General features: G+C 44.1%; 1 protein-coding gene across 1 annotated transcript in view; it reads right to left on the bottom strand.

Annotated features, from left to right (window-relative positions):
* LOC131190757 (basic proline-rich protein-like) overlaps positions 1-24,138 on the bottom strand; it is a gene marked incomplete at its 5' end in the record, with an annotated part of 496,338 nt that overhangs the window by 258,608 nt on the left and 213,592 nt on the right. Inside the window, 2 exons of the mRNA XM_058168112.1 lie at positions 15,851-15,888; positions 16,126-16,156. Coding sequence (XP_058024095.1) covers positions 15,851-15,888; positions 16,126-16,156 — 69 coding nt within the window. The remainder of the gene's footprint in view (positions 1-15,850; positions 15,889-16,125; positions 16,157-24,138) is intronic.

Raw genomic sequence — 24,138 nt, 5'->3', positions numbered from 1 at the left:
GGGACTTGGCAGCAGACTTTGATGGATGCCGCCTAAAATAATGATACACATATTATACCCAGGGCATTCTGTCAACCTATTCGGAACGCTCCCTGGCCCCAGATGAAATAAGGCTACTTTGTCAAGATTTCTTCTTGACAAATCCAAGCGGACTTCTGATAAATGATCGCTGCATGATTTGCTCCTGAATCTTCTCTGATGTTGATGTCACTCCGACTGGTCCAGATCTTCTTTTCCTTTTTATCTGAAGATGGGGACGTTTGCTATTGTCCATCCAAATGCTTCCCTGTTTTCCAAGATATTTAAAAATAAGATGTTCGTGATTTATGCAAATCATCTGGTCCAGAAATCTAAGCTCATTTGAAGAAAAGAGGCAGGGGTGAAATCCAGCAGGTTCTCACAGGTTCTGGCGAACCGGTAGTGGAAATTTTGAGTAGTTTGGAGAAGTCGCAAATACCACCTCTGGCTGGCCCCAGAGTGGGGAGGGAATGGATATTTTGCAGTATCCTTCCTCTGCCACGCCCACCAAGCCACGCCCACAGAACCGGTATTAAAAAAAATTGGATTTCACCACTGGAAAGAGGGATCCACTGAACAATGTTTCTGTCAATCTCAGACTTCAAATTTGCCCTTTCAACCTTCCGTAGTATCGCATGAATTGTGTTTATCACACTCTTTATCTGCTAAAGTTACCATTCTTTCCTTTCTGTCCTGAACATCCCTGAAGAAGCTCATATGATTATATGGGGTCCTTGGTACTTCCTTCCAAATATTTCATGACCCAACTATGTAACATTATCAGTGTTAGATGGGAGGAGATGAGGAGGGGAGGAGGAGGAGGAGAAGAGGAGGAGGAAAAGGAGGAGGAGAAGATGGAGAAGTGGAGGAGAGGAGGAGGAGGAAGAGGAAGAAGAAGAGGAAGAATTTCATTGCCCACCTAGGTAGCATCATCAGTGCTGTGAGGGAGAGGAGGAGGAAGAGGCAACATCATCGATGCTAGAAGGGAGTTGGATTGGCTTTCTGATTATATGCAGTGGCTTGCCTTGTCAGTGTTGGTAAGACTGATCTTGGCAGAACTTTGATTAGGCTGTGGTTTATTGTTACATTATTTGTCTGGGTTGGTAGTTCCTTGATTAGGGTATTGTTTACTGCTTGGTTATTGGTCTAGTATTAATGAGATAGGAATGGTGTGGTGGCCTAGAGGTGAAGACACTCGCCTCCTTCTTGGAAGGTTGAGGGTTCAATCCTAGGCAAGGGCACAAGGAGAAAATATTTGCTGCGAACTCCATGTAGGCGTCAGGAAGGGCATCTGGCCAGTAAACACTCCGCTTTACTCACTTGCCACAACTCCACCCCAAATAAAAGGATTAAAGGATTGTAAAAAGAATACACACACACACACAGAGTAGATAGATAGATAGATAGATGATAGATAGATAGATATGACAGATAGATAATAGATTTGTGTATATATAATCCTTCTCTCTCTCTCTCTCACACACACACACACACACACACACCTTCAATCACACCCTCGCAGCTGCCTTTTAAGCAGACCCCTCACATTAGGCACATGCCCCAAAAAACCCCCAAACAAACCCCACAATTGAGGCTGCTCCGCAATCCTGTCGCTCATCTCATGTGCGCTTAAACTCCTGCCCCCTGGGATCGATCGCACATTCCTGCCGGGCTGTTTTCATTTCATAATATTTATCGGCCGGCTTTCTTGTCAGAATCATTGCAGTTCAATGTCCCGCATGGATTTTATGCCAGCTTGACTTAGTTGGGCTGGTTTTTTAACGCTCCATCTGCTCAGCACCTGCCAGTTTGGGCTGCCTAGACGCCTTTCAGAAGGAGAGACAATCTCTCACCGGGACGGTGGAAAGAAATGATGAGGATGCCTCCATGGCTCCTTTGATCGGAGAAAAGAGAAAGGACGCAAGCCCTGCATTTGTTACGGATTGAAAATCCTGCATGGAAATTTTTCCATGCAAGAATCAACCAGCGAGTTTCTACCTGTATCCTATAGGTAGTTAAAATATAACAGAGTTGGAAGGGACCTTGGAGGTCCTCTAGTCCAACCCCCTGCTCAAGCAGTAACCTATCCCATTTCAGACAAATGGCTGTCCCATCTCTTCTTAAAAACATCCAGTGTTGGAAAATTCACAACTTCTGGAGGCAAGTCGTTCCACTGGTTAATTGTTCTCACTGTCAGGGAATTCCTCCTTAGCTCTAGGTTGGTTCTCTCAATAGAAGAGAAGAGAAGAGAAGAGAAGAGAAGAGAAGAGAAGAGAAGAGAAGAGAAGAGAAGGGAAGGGAAGGGAAGGGAAGGGAAGGGAAGGGAAGGGAAGGGAAGGGAAGGGAAGGGAACAGAAGAGAAGGGAAGGGAAGGGAAGAGAAGAGAAGAGAAGAGAAGAGAAGAGAAGAGAAGAGAAGAGAAGAGAAGAGAAGAGAAAAAAGCAGAGTTGAAAGGGACCTTGGAGGTCTTCTAGACCAACCCCCTGTTCAACCAGGAGACCCTCTACCATTTCAGACAAATCTCTTCTTAAAAACTTCCTGTGTTGGAGCATTTACAACTTCTGGAGGCAAGTTGTTCCACTGATTAATTGTTCTCACTGTCAGGAAATTTCTCCTTGGTTAGTTCCCATCCATTGTTTCTTGTTTTGCCTTCAGGCGCTTTGGAGAAAGGGTTGACCCCCCCCCACTCAAATACTGGAATACTGCTATTATTAGGCATGAGCTTAAATGGACTCCAGAGGATGGTAGAGGACAGGAAGGCCTGTAGGAACATTGTCCATGGGGTCGCAATGGGTTGGACGCAACTTCGCAAATAACAACTAACCCAACTCAGTAAGCTCAAACTGCCCAAGGAGCTCCTGATTCAGTTCTACAGAGGAATTATTGAGTCTGTCATTTGCACCTCTATAACTGCCTGGTTCGGTTCTGCAACCCAACAAGAAAGACACAGACTTCAGAGGATAATTAGAACTGCAGAAAAAATAATTGCTATCAACCTGCCTTCCATTGAGGACCTGTATACTGCACGAATCAAGAAGAGGGCCGTGAAAATATTTACAGACCCCTCGCATCCTGGACATAAACTGTTTCAACTCCTACCCTCAAAACGACGCTATAGAGCACTGCACACCAGAACAACTAGACACAAGAACAGTTTTTCCCCGAAGGCCATCACTCTGCTAAACAAATAATTCCATCAATACTGTCAAACTATTTACTGAATCTGCACTACTATTAATCTTCTCATATTTCCCATCACCCATCTCTTTCCACTTATGACTGTATGACTATAACTTGTTGCTGGCAATCCTTATGATTTATATTGATATATTGACCATCAATTGTGTTGTAAATGTTGTACCTTGATGAATGTATCTTTTCTTTTAGAGCATATGCACCAAGACAAATTCCTTGTGTGTCCAATCACACTTGGCCAATAAAAAATTCTATTCTATTCTATTCTACAAAAACAAACAACCTAATTCCTACAACCGTTCTTTATAGGTGTTAGCCTCCAGTCCCCTAATCCTCTTAGTTGCTCTTCTCTGTACTCTTTCCAAAGTCTCAACATCTATTTTATAGAGTCAGGTCAGTAACAGTAACAGTGTTGGAAGGGACCTTGGAGGTCATCTAGTCCAACCCCCTGCTCACGCAGGAGACCTATACTAGGGATTCGAACCGCCGATCTGCCGACCTTTCTGATCGACAAGCTCAGCGTCTTAGCCACTGAGCCACCGCTTTGGGAATTGGGGTGGGGGAGCTCTTTTACATGGCCTTTTGAAAAAGGGGAACTGTTAGAGGGCCATGTCTGGTTATCCCTGGTTGACAGACTTGGATAGTCAAGCAAACAGCTTGACTAAAATCTATTACTTCAGCCAGACTTCCTAATGGTTTAACATTTTAAAGTTCATTTAGTCTTTCAGCGGTTACCTTTTGTACTTCTTGATTTATGATATTTTTCTAATAGATTTTTCTGTAATTTTGCAAGCTGAACAGCATGATGAGCTAAGTGGCTGTCTTGCATAGAAACAAACAGCCAGTTAGAGTTTAGAAAATTCTGCGTATCAAGACAGAAAAAGCATATATTGAAGTTCAAGAAACATCTCCAGAATGGCATGATCTGGAACTTCAATAAAGGATTGAGAGAAGCACAGCTCTTATGGGGGGGTGGCCGAGAGAAAGAAGTAAGAGCAAAATTCAGTGTCCTGCAAGGTAGGTAGTAATACCACTCTATAAAGCCTTAGTAAGACCACACCTAGAGGACTGCATCCAGTTTTGGTCACCACACTATAAAAAAAGATGTTGAGACTCTAGAAAGAGTGCAGAGAAGAGCAACCAGGATGATGAGGGGCCCGGAATCTAAAGCATACAATGAACGGTTGCAAGAACGAGGTCTGGCTAGTCTAGTGAAGAGAAGGACCAGGGGAGACATGATTGCAGTGGTCCAATATTTGAGGGGCTGCCACAGAGAGGAGAAAGGGGGTCAAGCTATTCTTCAAAGCAACTGAAGGCCCGACAAAGATCAATGGATGGAAACTGAACCAGGAGAGACTCAACCTGGAAATAAGGAGAAATTTTCTGACAGGGAGAACAGTCAGCCCATGGAACAGAAGTTGCCTTTGGAAGTTGTGGGAGCTTCATCCCTGGAGGCTTTCAAGGGGAGACTGGACACCCATCTGTCAGAAATGGTGAAGGGTCTCCTGCTTGGAAAGGGGGGTTGGACTAGAAGATCCCCAGTGTTCCTTCCAACTCTTATTCTATATTAGGTTTTCTATTGGGGATTTATTTCTGCAAGCTGCCCAGAGTTGCCATGAGCAATTGGGCAGAAATGGTAACGTCTCTATCCGCCCCCCGCCCGAAAGCTTTTTTCTCTTCTCTCTTCCTCAAGACGTCTGTCTGTGCAGAGACGGACCACTGATCTGATGGAGAAACACATCCCAGGGTGAGTTGAGATGAAGAGCTTTTGACAGTCAGAGTAAAGCTGTACATTCATTCCATTGTCAGAGGCCCCTTTATTGAAGTTCACAGGTTTTGTGATCAATGGGATGGAAAGAACTCCGAGATCTTAAAGCGATGCATGAAAACTAGAGCAGAACTGATAAGGTTCATCCATCCGGGCAGCGGATTCAAAGTGCTTCATTCTGGATTTGGATCCCTGGCCAGTCGACCGTGTCTGCAATCTGGAATTATCAGGAGACCTCTCCCAAAGGTGCTTCCCCTCACCCAAGAGACAGCTGAACTTTCTGGTTTTCCTTTGAAGACGTTTTGCTTCTCATCTAAGAAGATTCTTCAGCTCCGACTGGATGGTGGGGAATGGAAGGATTTATACTCCTTGCAGACAGCTGCAAGGATCTTCGGCCAGCACGACATAGGTGCACACTTCAAAGCCAAGAATACACTAAGGCAGAAGCTTGTCCCCTCCATGTTTGTGCACCCAGACACAAACTGAGCAAGTACGATGCAGTGAGCCGTGTGCTGATTTGTACATTGGGGAAACAAAACAGCCACTTCATAAATGCCTGGCACAACATAGGAGAACAAACCCACCAGGACTAGATTCAGCAGTCCGACCTCATTTGAAAGACACCGGCCACTCTTTTGAAGACAGCAAAGTTCAGATTTTGGACCGAGAGGACCTCTGGTTTGAAAGAGGGGTCAAAGAAGCCATCTGTGTCCAGATTGAACAGCCCTTTCTCAACAGAAGGGGAGGGATGCGTCCTCACCTGTCTCCAGTCTACTACACCGATCTTTCAACAGTTCCAAGAAAGCTCCACTCCCATTTGCACCACTCAGGTGACCCTGAGGACACAGACAAACCTCCAAGTGGCCTCATGACTATCTTAAAAGAATGCAAATGACCAGCTGTCTGCAAGGAATATAAATCCCTACATTCCCCACCATCCAGTCGGAGCTGAAGAAGCTTATTTTTATTATTTATTTTTTATTTATTAGATTTTTATACCGCCCTTCTCCCGAAGGACTCAGGGCGGTGTACAGCCAAAAAGATAAAAACCCAATATATATACAATTAAAAACAAAAATTTAAAACAGAGCATATTACAAAAGGCCGACATTAAAAATTTAAAAATTTAAAAACCCTAAAACAATAAAACCCCAATTAAAATTTAATAAAACTATTAAGCCAGTCCCGCTTGAATAAATAAGTATGTTTTTAGCTAACGGCAAAAGGTCCGAAGATCAGGCACTTGGCGTAGGCCAGGGGGAAGTTCGTTCCAGAGCGTAGGAGCTCCAACAGAGAAGGCCCTGCCCCTCAGGGCCGCCAGCCGACATTGTTTGGCGGACGGCACCCTGAGAAGACCCTCTCTGTGTGAGCATACGGGTTGGTGGGAGGCATAAGGTAACAGCAGGCAGTCCCGTAAGTACCCAGGGCCCAAGCCATGGAACGCTTTAAAGGTGGTAACCAAAATCTTGAAGCGCACCCGAAAGACTACAGGAAGCCAGTGCAGACTGCGTAGCAGTGGTATTACGTGGGAGCAACGAGTAGCTCCCGTTACTACTCATGCAGCCGCATTCTGGACTAACTGCAGCCTCCGGGTGCACCTCAAGGGCAGCCCCATGTAGAGAGCATTGCAATAGTCCAAACGAGAAGTGACCAGAGCGTGAGTGACCGTGCATAAGGCATCCCGGTCAAGGAAGGGACACAACTGGCGAACCAAGCGTACTTGGTAGAAGGCCCTCCTGGAGACAGCCGCCAGGTGTTCATCAAAGGACAGCCGTCCATCCAGGATGACACCCAAGTTGCGTACCCCTTCCCTTGGGGCCAATAACTCGCCCCCAACAGCCAGCCGCGGTTGCAGCTGACTGTACTGGGGTGCCGGCATCCACAGCCACTCCGTCTTGGAGGGATTGAGCTTGAGTCTCTTTTTCCCCAACCAGACCCGTACGGCTTCCAGGCACCTTCTTGGATGAAAAGTGAAAGGTCTTCAAAGAAAAACCAAGAAAGTCCAGTTGCCTCCTAAAAAGAACCTTTGGGACAACCATGACCTGGATGACTGAAAATCCCTGCAGACGTTTAGCTATCCAATTTGGGATGAACACCCTTGGAATGGGGTGGGAGTAGGAATGGCTTCCCAGAGGAAACAATTGCAGATTACAGGTACCATTAGCACTACTCAGGTGACCCTGAGGACACAGACAAACCTCCAAGGGGCCTCAATGACTTTCTAAAAAGGATGCAAATGACCAGCTGTCCGCAAGAAGTATAAATCCTTCCATTCGCCACCATCCAGTCAGAGCTGAAGAAGCTTCTTGGATGAGAAGCAGGGGGGGGGAAGCACTTTTGGGACAACCAAGACCTGGGTGAGAGAGAATCTCCATAGACAAATCAGGGCACCTGCACAAATTTTGATTCAAACCGAGGGCAAAGTTAGTCTTGAGGTTGTTTCTGCCGATCACCCTCTTTGTGCTTAATGAACAGGTTGGAGCGATGTTTGAATTTTGCTCTCAGTTTTCTTGGCTCCGTCTTCAATTCAACTCAGACAAAGGCAGGTATTCAACGGTGAGTGAATCCAATCCCTCTCGCTGCCACCAGCTCCCAAAACACTGATTGTGCAATGCTGTCATTTCACACACTGAGGTTGTTACGAGCCCTGGCTGATCCCTTCCATTTTCAATTATGCCTTTGCACACCCTTCCTTTCTCCTCCCCTCCCCTCCTGGCCCAGCCTTCCTCTCGGATGATGAGTATAATTTGCTTTTAATGTTTGTCTGGCTGATACACTTAAGGAAAAAAGAAAAAGAAATGAAACAAAAGATTATTTTCCATTCTTATTCACATTTATAATTAATTCCTAATCTGATTGTGTTGGAGCAGAGAGAGAATAGGCCAGGGGGTGGGGGGGAGGCATCCACGGAGAGAGAGAAAACCTCGGGTTGAGGTAGAGGTTTAATGCTTCAGCGTACGCCTCCGGCAAGAGGGCGCATGGCTTGGATGGGGGGCTACTTTAGTGGGGCAGATTGAAAGAAGAGGCTGCCCCACCCCTTGGCGACCCAATGGGGACAAGAACCGGGTTTGATTCTGTCACCCCCAGGCGGATTTTCTCATTTGCAAAACTGCTTTGTGTGGTTCCCAGGTTGGGGGGTTTCAGAGAACGGAGGACACTTAAGAGGGTTCCTTATTGTGGATGAAGTGTGGTTGCTATATGTCTCTCTCTCTCTCTCTCCCTCCCTCCCTCCTCCTTCCCTCTCTCTCTTTCTCACTCTCTTTCTCTCCCTCCCTCCCCACTCTCTCTCCCTCTCTCTTTTTGTCTCTCCCTCTCCCCCCCTCTCACTTTGTGGTTTGGGTATTTAATTTAAATTGAGAGATCATAGATACATTATGTGTATATCATCATTTTAGCCATTGTCCATACATTGGAGGATGAAGGCCTCTTCTGCTTATTTCCAACCAATACGGCCCTGAGCGTTCTTCTTCCTTGCTGACATTATTGGTCCATTTTGTTTTAGGTCTCTTTTGTGGATGTTTTTTATCAAGTAGGGTCCCTTCTCTCTCTCTCTCTCTCTCTCTCTCTCTCTCTCTCTCTTTTCTCCCGCGTTTGCAGACACAAACACAACATCAAGACAGCATTCTGCACAAACCGAAAAATATCCACCATCCTAAGAAACCCCAAAGACAAAATTGAGTTAGAAAATCAAGGAGTATATGAAATCCCATGCACCGCCTGCCCCACCACATACATCGGACAAACCAACAGAAGAATAAGTGCACGCATTGAAGAACACAAGAACTCAGTCAAAAAAGAGGAACCAACTTCTTCCCTGGTCCAACACTTTAAAGTCACAGGACATGATATTGACTTTAAAAAGACCAGAACTATCGCCAAAACTGAACACTTTAACAACAGAATAATCAGAGAAGCCATTGAGATAGAAAAACGCCCACACAGCATGAACAAACGAGATGATACCTCCCGCCTACCAGCCATTTGGAAACCCGCCCTTATTGACAAACGAGTCCTAACACGAGGAATGACACCAGACCCACACTCACGAGGTCCACACAGGATGTCACCACCGCACATCCACCCAGAAAGCAGACCCAAACCCACACTGATCATGAAGCACGACCAAGGACCAGAAGCCAGACCGCAGCTGCAACATTAGCCATTTCAAACCCCTCCAATCCATACATGCAGCAGACTGACACCCACTATGAAGATGTAGCACCACCACAAAGCCAAACAACAGCTATGCAGCTCACCAGCTCAAATCCCCCTGCAACACAGACTAAATTGAGCACAACCAAGCCCCCACCCAAACAGGACACACCCCCAGCCAATCAGAGCACAAAAAAACCTCCATCCAATCAGAGCACAGCCAAGCTCCCACCCAATCAGTTCAAACCCCCACTAGCAGTTAAAAGGAAGAAACAGCTGCGATCACACATTGCTCCCAGAAGCACGAAGCTGAAGCCTGAAGATGACGAATGAGACTTCGTCGAAACATTGCCAAGACATTTCCAATTTTACATGGGAGAAAACCCAAACAACCAAAGACCTACATATATATATATACATATATATATATGTAGAGAGAGAGAGAGAGAGAGAGAGAAACAGACAAACAGACAGACAGATGGAAAGACATAATGGATACATGATAAATTGATGGATTGATGGATAGATGATAGAACGGAAGGAAGGAAGGAAGAATAGAATAGAATAGAATAGAATAGAATAGAATAGAATAGAATAGAATAGAATAGAATAGAATAGAATAGAATAGAATAGAATAGAATAGAATAACAGAGTTGGAAGGGACCTTGGAGGCCTTCTAGTCCAACCCCCTGCCCAGGCAGGAAACCCTACACCACTTTAGACAAATGGTTATCCAACAGTTTCTAAAAATTTCCAGTGTTGGAACATTCACAACTTCTGGTGGCAAGTTGTTCCACTTATTAATTGTTCTAACTGTCAGGAATTTTCTCCTTAGTTCTAATATTGCTTCTGTGCTTGATTAGTTTCCATCCATGGCTTCTTGTCCTGCCTTCGGGTGCTTTGGAGACAGACGACAGACAGACAGATAAGAGACAGACAACGCATAATGAAAAAGTGTGTGTGTGGTGGTGGGGGGGTGTATTAAAATCTTCCATTCAGCTGCTTGTCTATTTTTTCCTGACTGTCTCGGAGTGATTGAAATCTGCCTGGCCCACCGCCTGCCATTCTCCGCATCAAGCTCATAATAGCTCCATATTACAGCTGGCCCTTTTATGAAGTCAGGGAAAGGGTTAGGAACAATTTGTTGGCTTCTGGAGTTTCAAAGAAACCTCTTCATCCCCTGATATCATTAAAAAGAAATCAGGAGCAAAAACGAGAGGAAGGAAACCCATCGGAGCGACGTCCCAGCGAGAGAGATCGAGCCGGCTGACCTCTCGGCAGGAATGAAAGGGTCTCCAGAGACCCTCGGGGTGAATCTTCTCAATTAAAAAGGTCCCACCAGGTCTTCTTCTCCAAGCTGGTGCCACAGAATAAACAAGCTTGTCCGCTGCATTTTGAAGTCGGAAACGTTCGCCTTCCGTGGTTCCCGTCCTTTGTGAGATTCACAGAAGAGGGAGCGACGTTTAATCATCTATCATTGTTTTATCTCCACAATTTGGTTTCACAGCGTTTCATTCTGAAGGCCGTTCACAAAGGCCTTTGTCAGGCTGCCCTACGAGGCCTGGAAAGAGGCCACAGTAGACAATTCCAGCTTGTCTGACGTTGTTTAAGGTAAGTTTGGATTTTTAACGGCCTTACGAACCTGGGGTTCAGATTCCATTCACGCAGGGATGGCCAGCATTTTGGCCTTGTTCTATCAAAAATTCAGACAATGCCAATTCCGAGACTACACACACACACACACACACACAGAGAGACACAATTCTTTACATATTCATTTGCTTTCTTAAAAATATCTACAGCCCAATCCAGTGTAGTGCTCTGCATTATGAAAAGAAAGCTTAGGCGGGGACATGAAAGCATCTTCCAATACTTGCAGGAAAGCACTTGTCCAGGATGGTATAAGGACTCCTGCCTTGGGCAGGGGGTGGGACTAGAAGACCTCCAAGGTCCCTTCCAGCCCTAGGATTCCATGAGTCTGATTCATTGATTCTCTGGTTCTGAATGTCAACTCACAAAGCATCCCTGGCCATAGGGAAGAGGGGGATGGGAAAATGGCGAAGCAGCATGGCAGCTGAAAACAAAAGTACATTCCAGACATACCTCTCTCAAGGCTGTCTCCCAGGGCTACCCACAGTGGCTGGAGGGGAGTGATCTCTACAACCCACAAAATTGCTCCGTTAGTGAATGTGACTGATGACACACCCTGGGGGGAGGGGGGAAACAGGGTCAAGTCTGGGCCGTAAATTACCTGAGGTCAGAGTCAGCTTCACTTGGAACGTGCCAACATGAAGCTCCTAATAAATAACTGGATTTCTTTTGAAGCTTGGCTCAAGGCTCATGATTTAATTAGGGCATCAGTTGGAACTCTTGACGCTCTGATTTTCTGATTCTGTGATTCTATGAAATGGTTGAGAATACCACGGACAGCAAGAAGAACAACTCAATAGTAGATGAAGTCAAACGAATAGGAGATAATGTAAAAAAAATAAAGTGGAATGGGGTGAAGTGGGTCAGAGGGAACTCCAACCTGGAAATAAGGAGGAATTTCCTGATGGTGGGAGTGATCAATCAGTGGGACAGCTTAACCTCCAGAAGTTGTAGGTGCTCCATCGCTGGAGATTTCAAAAAGGGTTTGGACAGCCCTTTGTCCAGGATTGAATAAGGTCTCTTGCATTGGCCATGGGATTGGACTAGAAGACCGCCAAGGTCCCTTTCAGCCTTAGGATTCTATGATCTCTCACTCTCCTGCTTCTATGAACCTACTTCTTACAAAACCCTTGATTTTCCTTCCTTCCTCAGATTTTACATATCTTGAAGCGGCCTCAGCCAGCATCAGAAAAAGTAAGGAGCAATAACCACGGCCAGTTGGGGAATTCTGGGAGTTGAAGTCCACCCCTCTTAAGTATGAACAAAACTCTTCCAAACGAAATGTCTATGGAAATTCTCCATCATTTTTTTCAGAAAGGCAACTGGTCTTCCTTGTTTTTTTTTCTTTTGAAAACATTTTGCTTCTCCTCAGAGAAGTTTAACTGAAGAAGGACTAAAGAAGCTTAATTGAATGGAAAAAATGGATTGATTATCTACAAAACAGATATCAGATTAAGAAATATCAGATTGCCTTTGAATAATTAGAAAGTTATTTTATGTAATGGGGAGGGGGTTGGGAGATGAAAAGCTTTGGATGAGGTTAATTGGATTGGAAGGGAAAATTTTATTCTATGTTTGGTATATGTATAACAATACCTTGTGATTGACCCGGGAAGCCGGGGAGGGTTTTTGGGGAGGAGGAAAGGGGAAATGTTTTTGTTTTTTAAAACTCTTTCAATAAAAAAAAAAAGAAGCTTCAAGAACTGAAGAAGAACCTGGATGAGAAGCGAAACGTTTTCAAAGAAATGTCTATGGAGATTCTCCGTCATCCAAGTCATGGTTGTTCCAAAGGTTTTTCAAGAGGCAACTGGATGGTCTTCCTTTTTCTTTGAAGATGTTTCTCTTCTTCTTTTTTTTTTTAATTTGCATTTATATCCCGCCCTTCTCCGAAGACTCAGGGCGGCTTACACTGTGTCAAGCAATAGTCTTCATCCATTTGTATATTATATACAAAGTCAACTTATTGCCCCCAACAATCTGGGTCCTCATTTTACCTACCTTATAAAGGATGGAAGGCTGAGTCAACCTTGGGCCTAGTGGGACTCGAACCTGCAGTAATTGCAAGCAGCTGTGTGTTAATAACAAACTGTCTTAGCAGTCTGAGCCACTCAAGGACCCAAGAAGCTTCTTCGGGCTTCAAGAAAATCCAGTTGCTTTTTTGGAAGTAGGAACTTCGGGTATTCCAAAGTAAAATCTTCTTCAAAATCCATTGCTCCACTCCAGAGACCCAGAAAAAAAGTCAAAGATACATACACCCCCTTTTTTAAAAAATAAGTGCTTATTATTCTCCGGCATCTCTTGGTTCACAGCTCTGCCAGGAAGAATCACACCTCCCTTCTCAAGAGATCCTTAAAGGAGCCCAGCAAAGGTGGATAATGACTTTGAAACAGGGTGTGATAAAACATGTGTGGCCTTCGCAGGCCAATTTCTCCATCCTGCTCTCAGACGGAAGGCCCTGCGGCATAAATCACGGTCCCTCATTATCAGCTTGTAAATTAGGCCCTCGTTGCCTCTCTCTATGGACTAGAAGCTTAAAGGCTGGCCATGCATAGGAACCGTCTTACTCACTCTCTCTCTCTTACACACACACTTTTTACCCAGCAGCAAAAGCTGGCTTTTCTTTTTTTTTTCTTCCCGCTTTGTCCTACTCGCTTTTGGATAAGCAAGAGCAAGAAGTCACTTGTAAAAAAAAAATTGGATCAAGCAAGGATGAAAAAGCAGGCCAAAGTTGCTGGACTGGTTCTCAGGATGCTATTATTAACTGAATAACAGAATTGGAAGGGACCTTGAAGGTCTTCTAGCCCAGCCCCCTGCTTAGGCAGGAAACCCTACACCACTTCAGACAAATGGTTATCTAATCTCTTCTTAAAAACACCCAGGGCTGGAGCATTTACAATGCTGGAGGCAAGTTGTTCCACTGGTTAATTGTTCTGACTGTCAGGAAATTTCTCAGTTCTAGGTTGCTTCTCTCCTTGATTAGTTTCCACCCGTTGCTTCTTGTTCTACCCTCAGGTGCTTTGGAGAATAGCTTGACTCCCTCTTCTTTGTGGTAGCCCCTTAGATATTGGAAGACTGCTATCATGTCTCCCCTAGTCCTTCTTTTCATCAGACTAGACATATCCAGTTCCAGCAATCATTCTTTATATGTTTTTATCCTCAAGTCCCCTTTGTATTTTGTGATCATCTCCAGTTCTTTCTCTTCTCTTCTGCTCTTTCCAGGTACTGCCACAGCCACTATCCAGACTTTTCCGTCTTTCTTACCGACAGTTGTTAAGTCTTGGGTGTTATGTGGTAGGTACCTGTCTGTCTGTCTGAATTCTAAAGTCCCAGGGCAATTTAACTTCTTCACTTTCTACAGCTTTCTCTATTCAATGGTCCCACCAGTTCTCGCCTGCAGTCAAATGATATTTCTTGCAGATCTTCCAATGCGCCATTGTTGCTACTTTGTCGAGCCGCTGCTTGTAGTCAGTCTGGGCGATCTTCTGTCAGCAGCTTGCCAGGTGGTCCCCTGTTTCTTCAGCTTCTTTGCAGAAGGGGGCGTTTGCCGTCTGTTGCTGTCCTCTCCATTCTGGCTTTGTATGCATTGTTTTCAAAACTTGGTCTTTTCCAGCTAAAATTAGCCCCTCCGTCTCTTTCTTTAACTCCCCTGCTCTGCTTATTACTACAGATAAAGCTTAATTTATGACTATAATGGAGCACAGGATTTCCATTGTAAGTCCTGATGATCATAAGTCAAGGCACTCATGTGACCAGACCCAATTTTGCAACATTTTTGTGGCGGTCATTAAATGAATACTATGGTCACTAAGTGAACACAGCAATCATTAAGTAAATCCATATCTTCCTATGGGGTTTTTGTTTTTGTTTTTTTTGCTGGAAACCAACCCAAAAGCCAGGAAACATTGTAAAACATTGTAAATCGTGGTCACGTGTCCTCAAAATGCAGTAACTTTGCTTGTAAAAGTGGGTTGCCAAGCAACCAAAATCTGTGTGGAGCCACGGGAGTTCTGGAACCAGCTCATAAGTAGCTTTTAGGGTGTCGGCCACAATTTTGAATGGTTGCTAAGCATCGGTCATTAAGTGAGGACTACCTGTAGTTTATCCTAACTTTTGAGATTGATGTTATGTATCAAAATATTGTTATATATATAAAACTCAAGGTATGTTGTTACCTGGCATTTAATTTGCACCAGGCCAGGTGCAAGAGATAACATCCACGCACACCCCAGTGACCTAGAGAGAGCCCCTCTCTCCTTCCAGAAAGAGGTAAGAAGCTGGGTCAGAAAAGGACTGGGGATGATGGGAGTTGTAGTCCAATACCTCTGAAAAGCACAGGTTGGGAAAGAGGACAAATCGTCCTTCTGTTCTCCCCTCTTGGAAAGCAAAATTCAGAACCGATGTGCACACAGGTGCCTCTGCCTCATCAGCAACACAGCCACTTGTTTAGAAAAGGGGGTGGGTGGGTAGGTGAATGGGGAGCCCCTCCCCACAGGGGATGCTTTCAGGAGCAAAGAGACCCTTTCGATATCCCTCGACAGCCCATCTTGGCTAATTGCCACCGATGTCTCCATTCCCCATAAATTTGTCTAATCTGTTTTTTGAACCCAGCGACGCTATTATCCCCTGTCAGCAGAAGCCTTGGAAATGCCAGGTTTAATTAAAACTATCTTTTATGTTACGATCCGCATCTCATTTCCTCTACCTGGTGAGAAATGGGGCTCGGCTCCATCAACAATTGAACTTTCAAGAGTGCTGCGCTGGGCAAAACAGGCAGACCCACTTCGGTAATTAAAACTCGGGTCTCTGAATCACACAGGGGTCTGGGTTCAAGGCAGAGGGCAGCCGAACAAAGCCTTTAAACAGGAGCTGGAGCAGGAAGCAGGTTGGGGAAACTCAGAACAGCCCATTCTGGGGACCCCCGAAGGATGCAGAGAGAAGGGAACCATTACAGCTCAAGGTTGAACTTTGGGGTTCTTGGTGCTTCCTGAGCTTGGTTGTTTTCTGGCAGATGTTTCATGGCCCAACTAGGAAATATCATCAGTGCTAGAAGGGAGTGGGGATTGTGGAGAGGAGGAGGAGGAGGAGGAGGAGGAGGAGGAGGAGGATGACTGTGGGGTCCTAGGGGCTCTCTGAGCTTGGTTGTCTTCTTGAAGACATTTCGTGACCCAATTAGGGAACATCATCAGTGTCATATGGGAGTGGCATTTGGGAGGAGGAGGAGGGAAGAGGAGGAGAATGATGACTGTTGGATCCTTGGTGCTCTCTGAAAACAACCGTTTTCTTGAAGACGTTTCATGATCCAACTAGGGAACATTATCAGTGGCCGAAGGGAGTGGCATTTGGGAGGAGGAGGAGGAGGAGGAGGAGGAGGAGAATGACGACTGTGGGGGTCCTTGTTGCTCTCTGAGCTTGGTGCTATTCTTGCAGACGTTTCATGACCCAACTAGGGAACATCATCAGTGCTACAAGGGAGTGGGAGTTTGCATTCAGTTTGTATAGTGGATTGCCCCATTAGTGTACAGGTACTCCTCGACTTACGACCACAATTGAGCCCAAAATTTCTGAGGCTAAGTGAGACAGTTGTTAAGTGAATTTTGCCCCATTCTACAACCTTTCTGGCCACCGTTGTTAAGCGAACCAAGGCAGTTGTTAAGTTAGTAACACAGTTGTAAAAGGAAGGGAATCTGGTTTCCCCACTGACTTTGCTTATCAGAAGGTCACAAAAGGGGATCACATGACCCCCGGGACCCTGTGACCGTCATAAATATGAGCCAGTTGTCAAGCATTAAATTTTGATCCTGTGACCATGGGAGATGCTGCAACAGTTGGAAGTGTGAAAAATGATGCTAAGTCACCTTTTCCAGAACTCTTGTAACTTTGAATGGTCACTAAATGAACCTCGTTGTAAGTCGAGGAGATCAGCCCAATGGGTGGGCCAAAGAGAGGCTTCGGGCCAGACCGAGAACCAGCGGCAGAGCCTGCCAACGCTTTTGAAGGCGACACGGCAGGGGTGAAATCCAGCAGGTTCTGACAGGTTCTGGAGAACCGGTAGCGGAAATTTTGAGTAGTTCGGAGAACCGGCAAATATCACCTCTGGCTGGCCCCAGAGTGGGGAGGGAACGGAGATTTTGCAATATCTTTCCCCTAGAGTGAGGAAGGAATTGAGATTTTGCAGTATCCTTCCCCTGGAGTGGGGAGGGAATGGGGATTTTGCAATATCCTTCTCCTGCCACACCCACCAAGCCACATCCACAGAACAGGTAGTAAAAAAATTGGATTTCACCACTGCTACACTGTGAAGATATGGAGCATGGTTGAGTGTGACCTCAACACCGTAATAGGCCATAATAGCTCAGGCTGTTAGAAGCCTGTTATTAGAACACAGCAGCCTGCAATTACTGCAGGTTCAAGCCCGGCCCGAGGTTGACTCAGCCTTCCATCCTTTATAAGGTAGGTAAAATGAGGACCCAGATTTTTGGGGGGGCAATAAGTTGACTTTGTAAATATACAAATATACAAATAGAATGAGACTGTTGCCTTACACACTGTAAGCTGCCCTGAGTCTTCGGAGAAGGGCGGGATATAAATGTAAATAAATAAAAAAAAAAACACAGGCAACACAATATGCTAAATGGATTCCTTGTGCGGGAGCCAAGTACAAAGACAGTGATGTACGTCGCTGTATACAAACGCCTTTTCCCCCTTTGCCTTGTAAAAAGGGATTAATCAGAATAGAGCTGGAAGGGACCTTGGAGGTCTTCTAGTCCAACCCCCTGCTCAAGCAGGAGACCCTCTACCATTTCAGGGAAAGGGTTGTCCAATCTCTTCTTAAGAAACCTCCAGTGATGAAGCACCCACAACTTCAGGTGGGAAGCTGTTCCACTGGTTAATTGTCCTCACTGTCAGGAAGTTTCTCCTTCATTCCACTTTACTTCTCTCCTGAGTTAGTTCCCATCCGTTGCTTCTGGTCTATGGAGATTCTCCGTCAACCAGGTCACGGTTGTCCCAAAGGTGCCTTCTTTTTTTATTTTTCTCAGGAGGCTCCTGGACTTTCTGGTTTTTTTCTTTTGAAGACGTTTCGCTTCTCACCCAAGAAGCTTCTTCAGTTCTGACCAAAAGGTGGAGGAATGGAAGGATTTGCACTCCTTGCAGCCAGATGTTCATTTGCATCCTTTTAAAGAGGCGTTGAGGCCACCTGGAGGATTGTCTCTGTCCCCAGGGTCACCTGAGTGGTGCAAAAGGATGTGAAACCTTCTTCCCCTTAGTGCTGAAGGGACTGTATTGTAGGCAGGAGATAGATGATGTCATATCCCTCCCTTTCTGTTATATAATATAATATAACAACAGAGTTGGAAGGGACCTTGGAGGCCTTCTAGTCCAACCCCCTGCCCAGGCAGGAAACCCTACACCATCTCAGTCAGATGGTTATCCAACATTTTCTTAAAAATTTCCAGGGTTGGAGCATTTACAACTTCTGCAGGCAAGTCGTTCCACTTATTAATTGTTCTAACTGTCAGGAAATTTCTCCTTAGTTCTAAGTTGCTTCTCTCCTTGATTAGTTTCCACCCATTGCTTCTTGTTCTACCCTCAGGTGCTTTGGAGAATAGTTTGACTCCCTCTTCTTTGTGGCAACCCCTGAGACATTGGAAGACTGCTATCATGTCTCCCCTAGTCCTTCTTTTCATTCAACTAGACATACCCAGTTCCTGCAACCGTTCTTCATATGTTTTAGCCTCCAGTCCCCTAATCATCTTCGTTGCTCTTCTCTGCACTCTTTCTAGAGTCTCAACATCTTTTTTACATCGTGGCGACCAAAACTGAATGCAATATTCCAAGTGTGGCCTTACCAAGGCATTATAAAGTGGTATCAATACTTCACGTGATCTTGATTCTATCCCTCTGTTTATGCAGCCCAGAACTGTGTTGGCTTTTTTAGCAGCTGCTGCACACTGCTGGCTCATATCTAAATGGTTGTCCACTAGGACTCCAAGATCCCTCTCACAGGTACTACTATTGAGCAAGGTACCACGTATACGGTACCGGTGCATTTTGGGTTTTTTGCCTAAATGTAGAACTGTTGAGAGAGGGCGGTGGTGGAATTCAGCCGGTTCTGGCTGGTTCAGACAAACCGGTTGTTAAATTGCTGGCTGGCCCTGCCTCGCCCTGCTGGCTGGCCCCGCCCCATGGGGGGAGTCCCCCCGCACCCGATTTTGGCTCCCAGGTAACTGCAGGGAGGCCTGCTAGGACCAAAACAGGGCGTGGGGGGTGCGCCCGTGGCCCATTTTTGCTCCCTGGGGCTGCAGGAGGATGACTGCTGCCTGTCACTCCACCATGGCCACGCCCACCATGGCCACACCCACCCAGCCGGTCATTAGGGCGGAGAACCAGTTAAAATTATTTGAATCCCACTACTGAGAGAGGGTTGTTCAATTTGGACCTAGATGGCCTCTTTGACCCCTCTTCACAAACCAGCCGTCCTCTCTGTCCAAAATGTGGACTCTGTTGTCTTCAGAAGACTGGCCTTGCTCTTTGAAATGCAGATGGACTGCACTAAATAAACTGTCAAGGACTACCTGTGCACTTTTTCAAACTTAACTACCTGTATAGTTTTTGTTGTGGTCCGCCAGCAGCCTGCAGAGCTGGCAGGGGAGTCGGACAGCGATGAGGCTGAGGAAGAACTTGGGCCAGTCCTGGAGGCTGGGGAACTCCCGGATGAGGGCTCTGCGTTGGAGGCTGAGGTGGGGCCAGGGCCATCGGGGAGTGAGGTGCGGACTCCAGAGCCTCCAGAGGCTGACAGTAGAGAGGCAGAGGAACAGGAGGAGCCTGTTCCTAATACACGCATGAGAAGAGCTGCCAGAAGGCAAGAGCAGCTAAAGCAAAGAGGACGACTCAGGAGTAGGGCCAAGAGATGATTAGCCCCTCCCATAAGGCTTAAAAGACCAGCAAAGGCATTTGGGCTCTTTGCTGGAAAACAATGTTGATAGACTTGTTGCTTGTCTTGTCTGCATTTATTTCTTGTCAGCGACTTCTGCTTCTGAACTTTTGCCAAGAAAAGCCTTTGGCAGTTTGCCTAATTAGACCAAGGTTGGTGGTAAGAATTGTGTTAGGAAGAATTTGTTTTGAATTAGTTTGGACTACGCTGAGAATGAGTTTAATTCTCAGCTGTTCTAATAAAGTCTGTTTGTTTCCGAACTGATTGCATCTAATAATAGCTACTTGGGCCTGGGTCACAACGGTTCTTCAGACTGTTTTTATTAGGCATGGCATACAGAAGGTCTGGTATAGAACAGGTATAAAGCAAGATTAACTCCCCAAATTCCTTTGCATTTGTCACCCCCCCAACGCTGAAGTTTTTTTTTTTTATTCAAAAAGTTTTACAAAATTTTTTCCCCCTTTCCCCCCCTCCTCTCCCCTCCCTTCACAACCCCCCCCCCCCCCTTCCCGGAACGGGCACAAGGTATAGTTAAAAATAAAACAAACATATGCTAAAAAATTTTCATCCCAACTTAATTATACCCCTACAATCATCAATTCCTAACTTCCCCCAAAAACAATCAAGAATAATGCATCATAATCATTCAAAAACAGTCTGATAACTCTTAGTCTGATATCTACGTTGAATATAGTCAATCCATTTTTCCCATTCCTTTAAGTATCTTTCTTGCGTATTGTCTTTCAAAAAGGCTGATATCTTCGCCATCTCAGCCAAATTGGCAACCTTCAATATCCATTCTTCTATTGTAGGTACTTCTTTTTTCTTCCAGTATTGTCCTATTAGTAATCTTGCTGCTGTTATTAGGTTTAAAATCAATTTAGTCTCAATTACTGTACAATCCGTAATAATTCCCAACAAGAAAAATTGCGGCAGGAACTTTATCTTCTTTTTCAAAACATTTTGTAAAATCCACCAAATTTTTATCCAAAATGCCTTTATGTCCTTACAAGTCCACCAAATGTGAAAATATGTAGCGTCATCACAATTAAGAAAAGATTAAGAATTAAGAAATTCATCACAGAAAAGGTGATAAAATGCTGTACAATCAGGCCAGAAATGCACTAACAAGGGAGATAAGAGCAGCAAAAAGAAGCTACTCTGAAAAGCTAAAGAATCAATTTTCAGCAAATGAACCAGCAAACATGTGGAAAACTCTTAAAAATATCACCGGCTATGGCAAACCTCCTTCCCAGGCTGAAGGTAATCAACAACTGGCAGATGACCTGAATGAGTTTTACTGCAGGTTTGAAAGGAAACTACAGCCACCTATCTCCACAACCCCCATCTCAGACACACCAACAACAGCCAAGCCTCCTACAACTGACCCCATTTCATTGGGTTCACAACCCCTAGTGATCACAGAAAAGGAAGTGCAGGACCTATTTCACAGACAAAAGCCAGGAAAAGCTCCAGGCCCAGACAAGATAACTCCTTCTTGCTTAAAAGTCTGTGCTGACCAATTGGCCCCGATCTTCACCCATATTTTCAATAAATCACTAGAGATGTGCTATGTTCCTTCTTGCTTCAAACGCTCTACCATCATCCCAGTGCCGAAGAAGCCCACCATCAAGGAACTGAATGACTACAGACCAGTTGCTCTAACATCTGTAGTCATGAAAACCTTTGAAAGGCTAGTGCTTTCCTACCTGAAATCCATCACGGATCCGCTGTTAGACCCCTTGCAATTTGCATACCGAGCAAATAGATCAACAGATGATGCTGTTAATATGGCTCTGCACTACATCCTACAACATCTTGAGTCTCCAAAGACCTATGCAAGGGTCTTCTTTCAGCATTCAATACCATCATTCCAGACACTCTTCTAACTAAGCTAAACCAGCTACAGGTACCGGAACAGACTTGTAAGTGGATCACAAGCTTCCTAACAAACAGGAAGCAGCAGGTGAAGCTAAGCAAGATCACATCAAATACCTGTACAATTAGCACAGGGCCCCCCCAAGGCTGTGTGCTCTCCCCACTTCTCTTCTCTCTGTATACCAATGACTGCATCTCCAATGATCCATTTGTTAAGCTACTGAAGTTCGCAGATGACACAACAGTGATTGGTCTCATTCGAGACAATGATGAATCCGCATATAGGCGAGAGGTCGAACGACTAGCCTTGTGGTGCAACCAAAACAATCTGGAACTGAACACACTCAAAACCGTAGAAATGGTGGTAGACTTTAGGAAAAACCCTTTCATACTTCCACCTCTCACAATATTTGACAACACAGTATCAACAGTAGAAACCTTCAAATTTCTGGGTTCTATCATATCGCAAGATCTCAAATGGACAGCTAACATCAAAAACTTCATTAAAAAAGCACAACAAAGACTGTTCTTTCTGCACCAACTCAGTAAGCTCAAACTGCCCAAGGAGCTGCTGATCCAATTCTACAGAGGAATTATTGAGTCTGTCATTTGCACCTCTATAACTGTCTGGTTCGGTTCTGCAACCCAACAAGAAAAACACAGACTTCAGAGGATAATTAGAACTGCAGAAAAAATAATTGCTACCAACTTGCCTTCCATTGAGGACCTGTATACTGCACGAATCAAGAAGAGGGCCGTGAAAATATTTGCAGATCCCTCGCATCCTGGACATAAACTGTTTCAACTCCTACCCTCAAAAGCAGCTATAGAGCACTGCACACCAGAACAACTAGACACAAGAACAGTTTTTTCCCGAAGGCCATCACTCTGCTAAACAAATAATTCCCTCAACACTGTCAGACTATTTACTGAATCTGCACTACTATTAATCGTTTCATAGTTCCCATCACCAATCTCTTTCCACTTATGACTGTATGACTATAACTTGTTGCTGGCAATCCTTATGATTTATATTGATATATTGATCATCAATTGTGTTGTAAATGTTGTACCTTGATGAACGTATCTTTTCTTTTATGTACACTGAGAGCATATGCACCAAGACAAATTCCTTGTGTGTCCAATCACACTTGGCCAATAAAATTCTATTCTATTCTATTCTATTCTATTACATCTCCAACATTTTGCTTGCATATCTGGATACATACACGATAATTTTTTAGGATCTAGATGCCATCTATAAAACATTTTATAAAAATTTTCCCTCAGATTCTGTGCCTGCGTGAATTTAACATTTCTAACCCAAATTTTTTCCCAAGTTTCCAATAATATTGGCTCCTGAAAATTTTTTGTGCCCACTTTATCATACATAGGTCCACTTAAGGAATTATTTAATCAGATACAACTAGGAGGGGGAATTCCCCCCTCATGGAGAACCTCTTTTATTTCATTGATACCAAAAGAGGAACAGGATTGTTCTAAACCTGGGAATTATAGGCCAATCTCACTTTTAAATAATGATTATAAGATTTTTGTTAAAATAATAGCTAATAGATTAATGTTGATTCTGCAGCGAAGAATTCATAATGATCAATCTGGATTTATAAAAGGGAGACAGATGAGGAATAATGTTAGGCAGATTGTTAATTTACTGGAGTACTTAGAAAAGAAAAATTTTATTCCAGCAGCATTTATTTTTCTCGATGCAGAGAAAGCTTTTGATCGATTGCATTGGGATTTTTTATTTAAATTAATAGAAAAGATGCAATTTGGAGATGGTTTTTTAAGAATAATTAGGGCAATTTATGGAGAGCAAACAGCACAGATTATAATCAATGGTAGCTTAACAGAACCTTTTAAGATTGCGAAAGGAACAAGACAGGGATGTCCTTTATCACCATTATTGTTTATTTTAACTCTAGAACCATTATTGGATAAAATACGAGAAGTAAAGGAGATAGAGGAATTAGAGTTAGACAATATGAATATAAGTTAAGAGCTTTTGCAGATGATTTGGTGATTACTTTAACAAACCCTATAAATTCTAGTAAATCTTTGTTGGAAATAATTGATCAATATGGGAATGTTTCAGGGTTTAAGGTAAATCAGAAAAAGACAAAAGTGATAATAAAAAATATGGCCAGACAACAGAAAGAAAAACTAGAGGAAATAACAGGATTTGAAATTGTAAAGAAGGTTAAGTACTTAGGGGTTTATATTACATTGTCAAATGTGAAATTGTATAAGAATAACTATGAGGTTTTATGGCAAAAAGTTCAGAAGGAGTTGATTGTTTGGAAAAAATTGCAATTATCTTTGCTGCTATTAAAATGAATGTTTTACCTAGATTTTTATTCCTCTTTCAGATGATACCAATAATTAAGAAAGATAAGAATCTTGAGGAATGGCAGAAGGGAATTAACAAATTTATATGGGAAGGTAAAAAAGCTAGGGTTAAAATGAAAATAATTCAAGATTCTCGGGAAAGGGGAGGTTTAAAAATGCCTAATTTTAAATTATATTA

Source organism: Ahaetulla prasina, chromosome 2, assembly GCF_028640845.1.
Source record: "Ahaetulla prasina isolate Xishuangbanna chromosome 2, ASM2864084v1, whole genome shotgun sequence".
In the NCBI taxonomy this organism is placed as follows: Eukaryota; Metazoa; Chordata; class Lepidosauria; order Squamata; family Colubridae; genus Ahaetulla; species Ahaetulla prasina.
The sequence above is the reverse complement of the archived record's forward strand: the minus strand, read 5'-3'. Positions and strand labels throughout refer to the sequence as shown.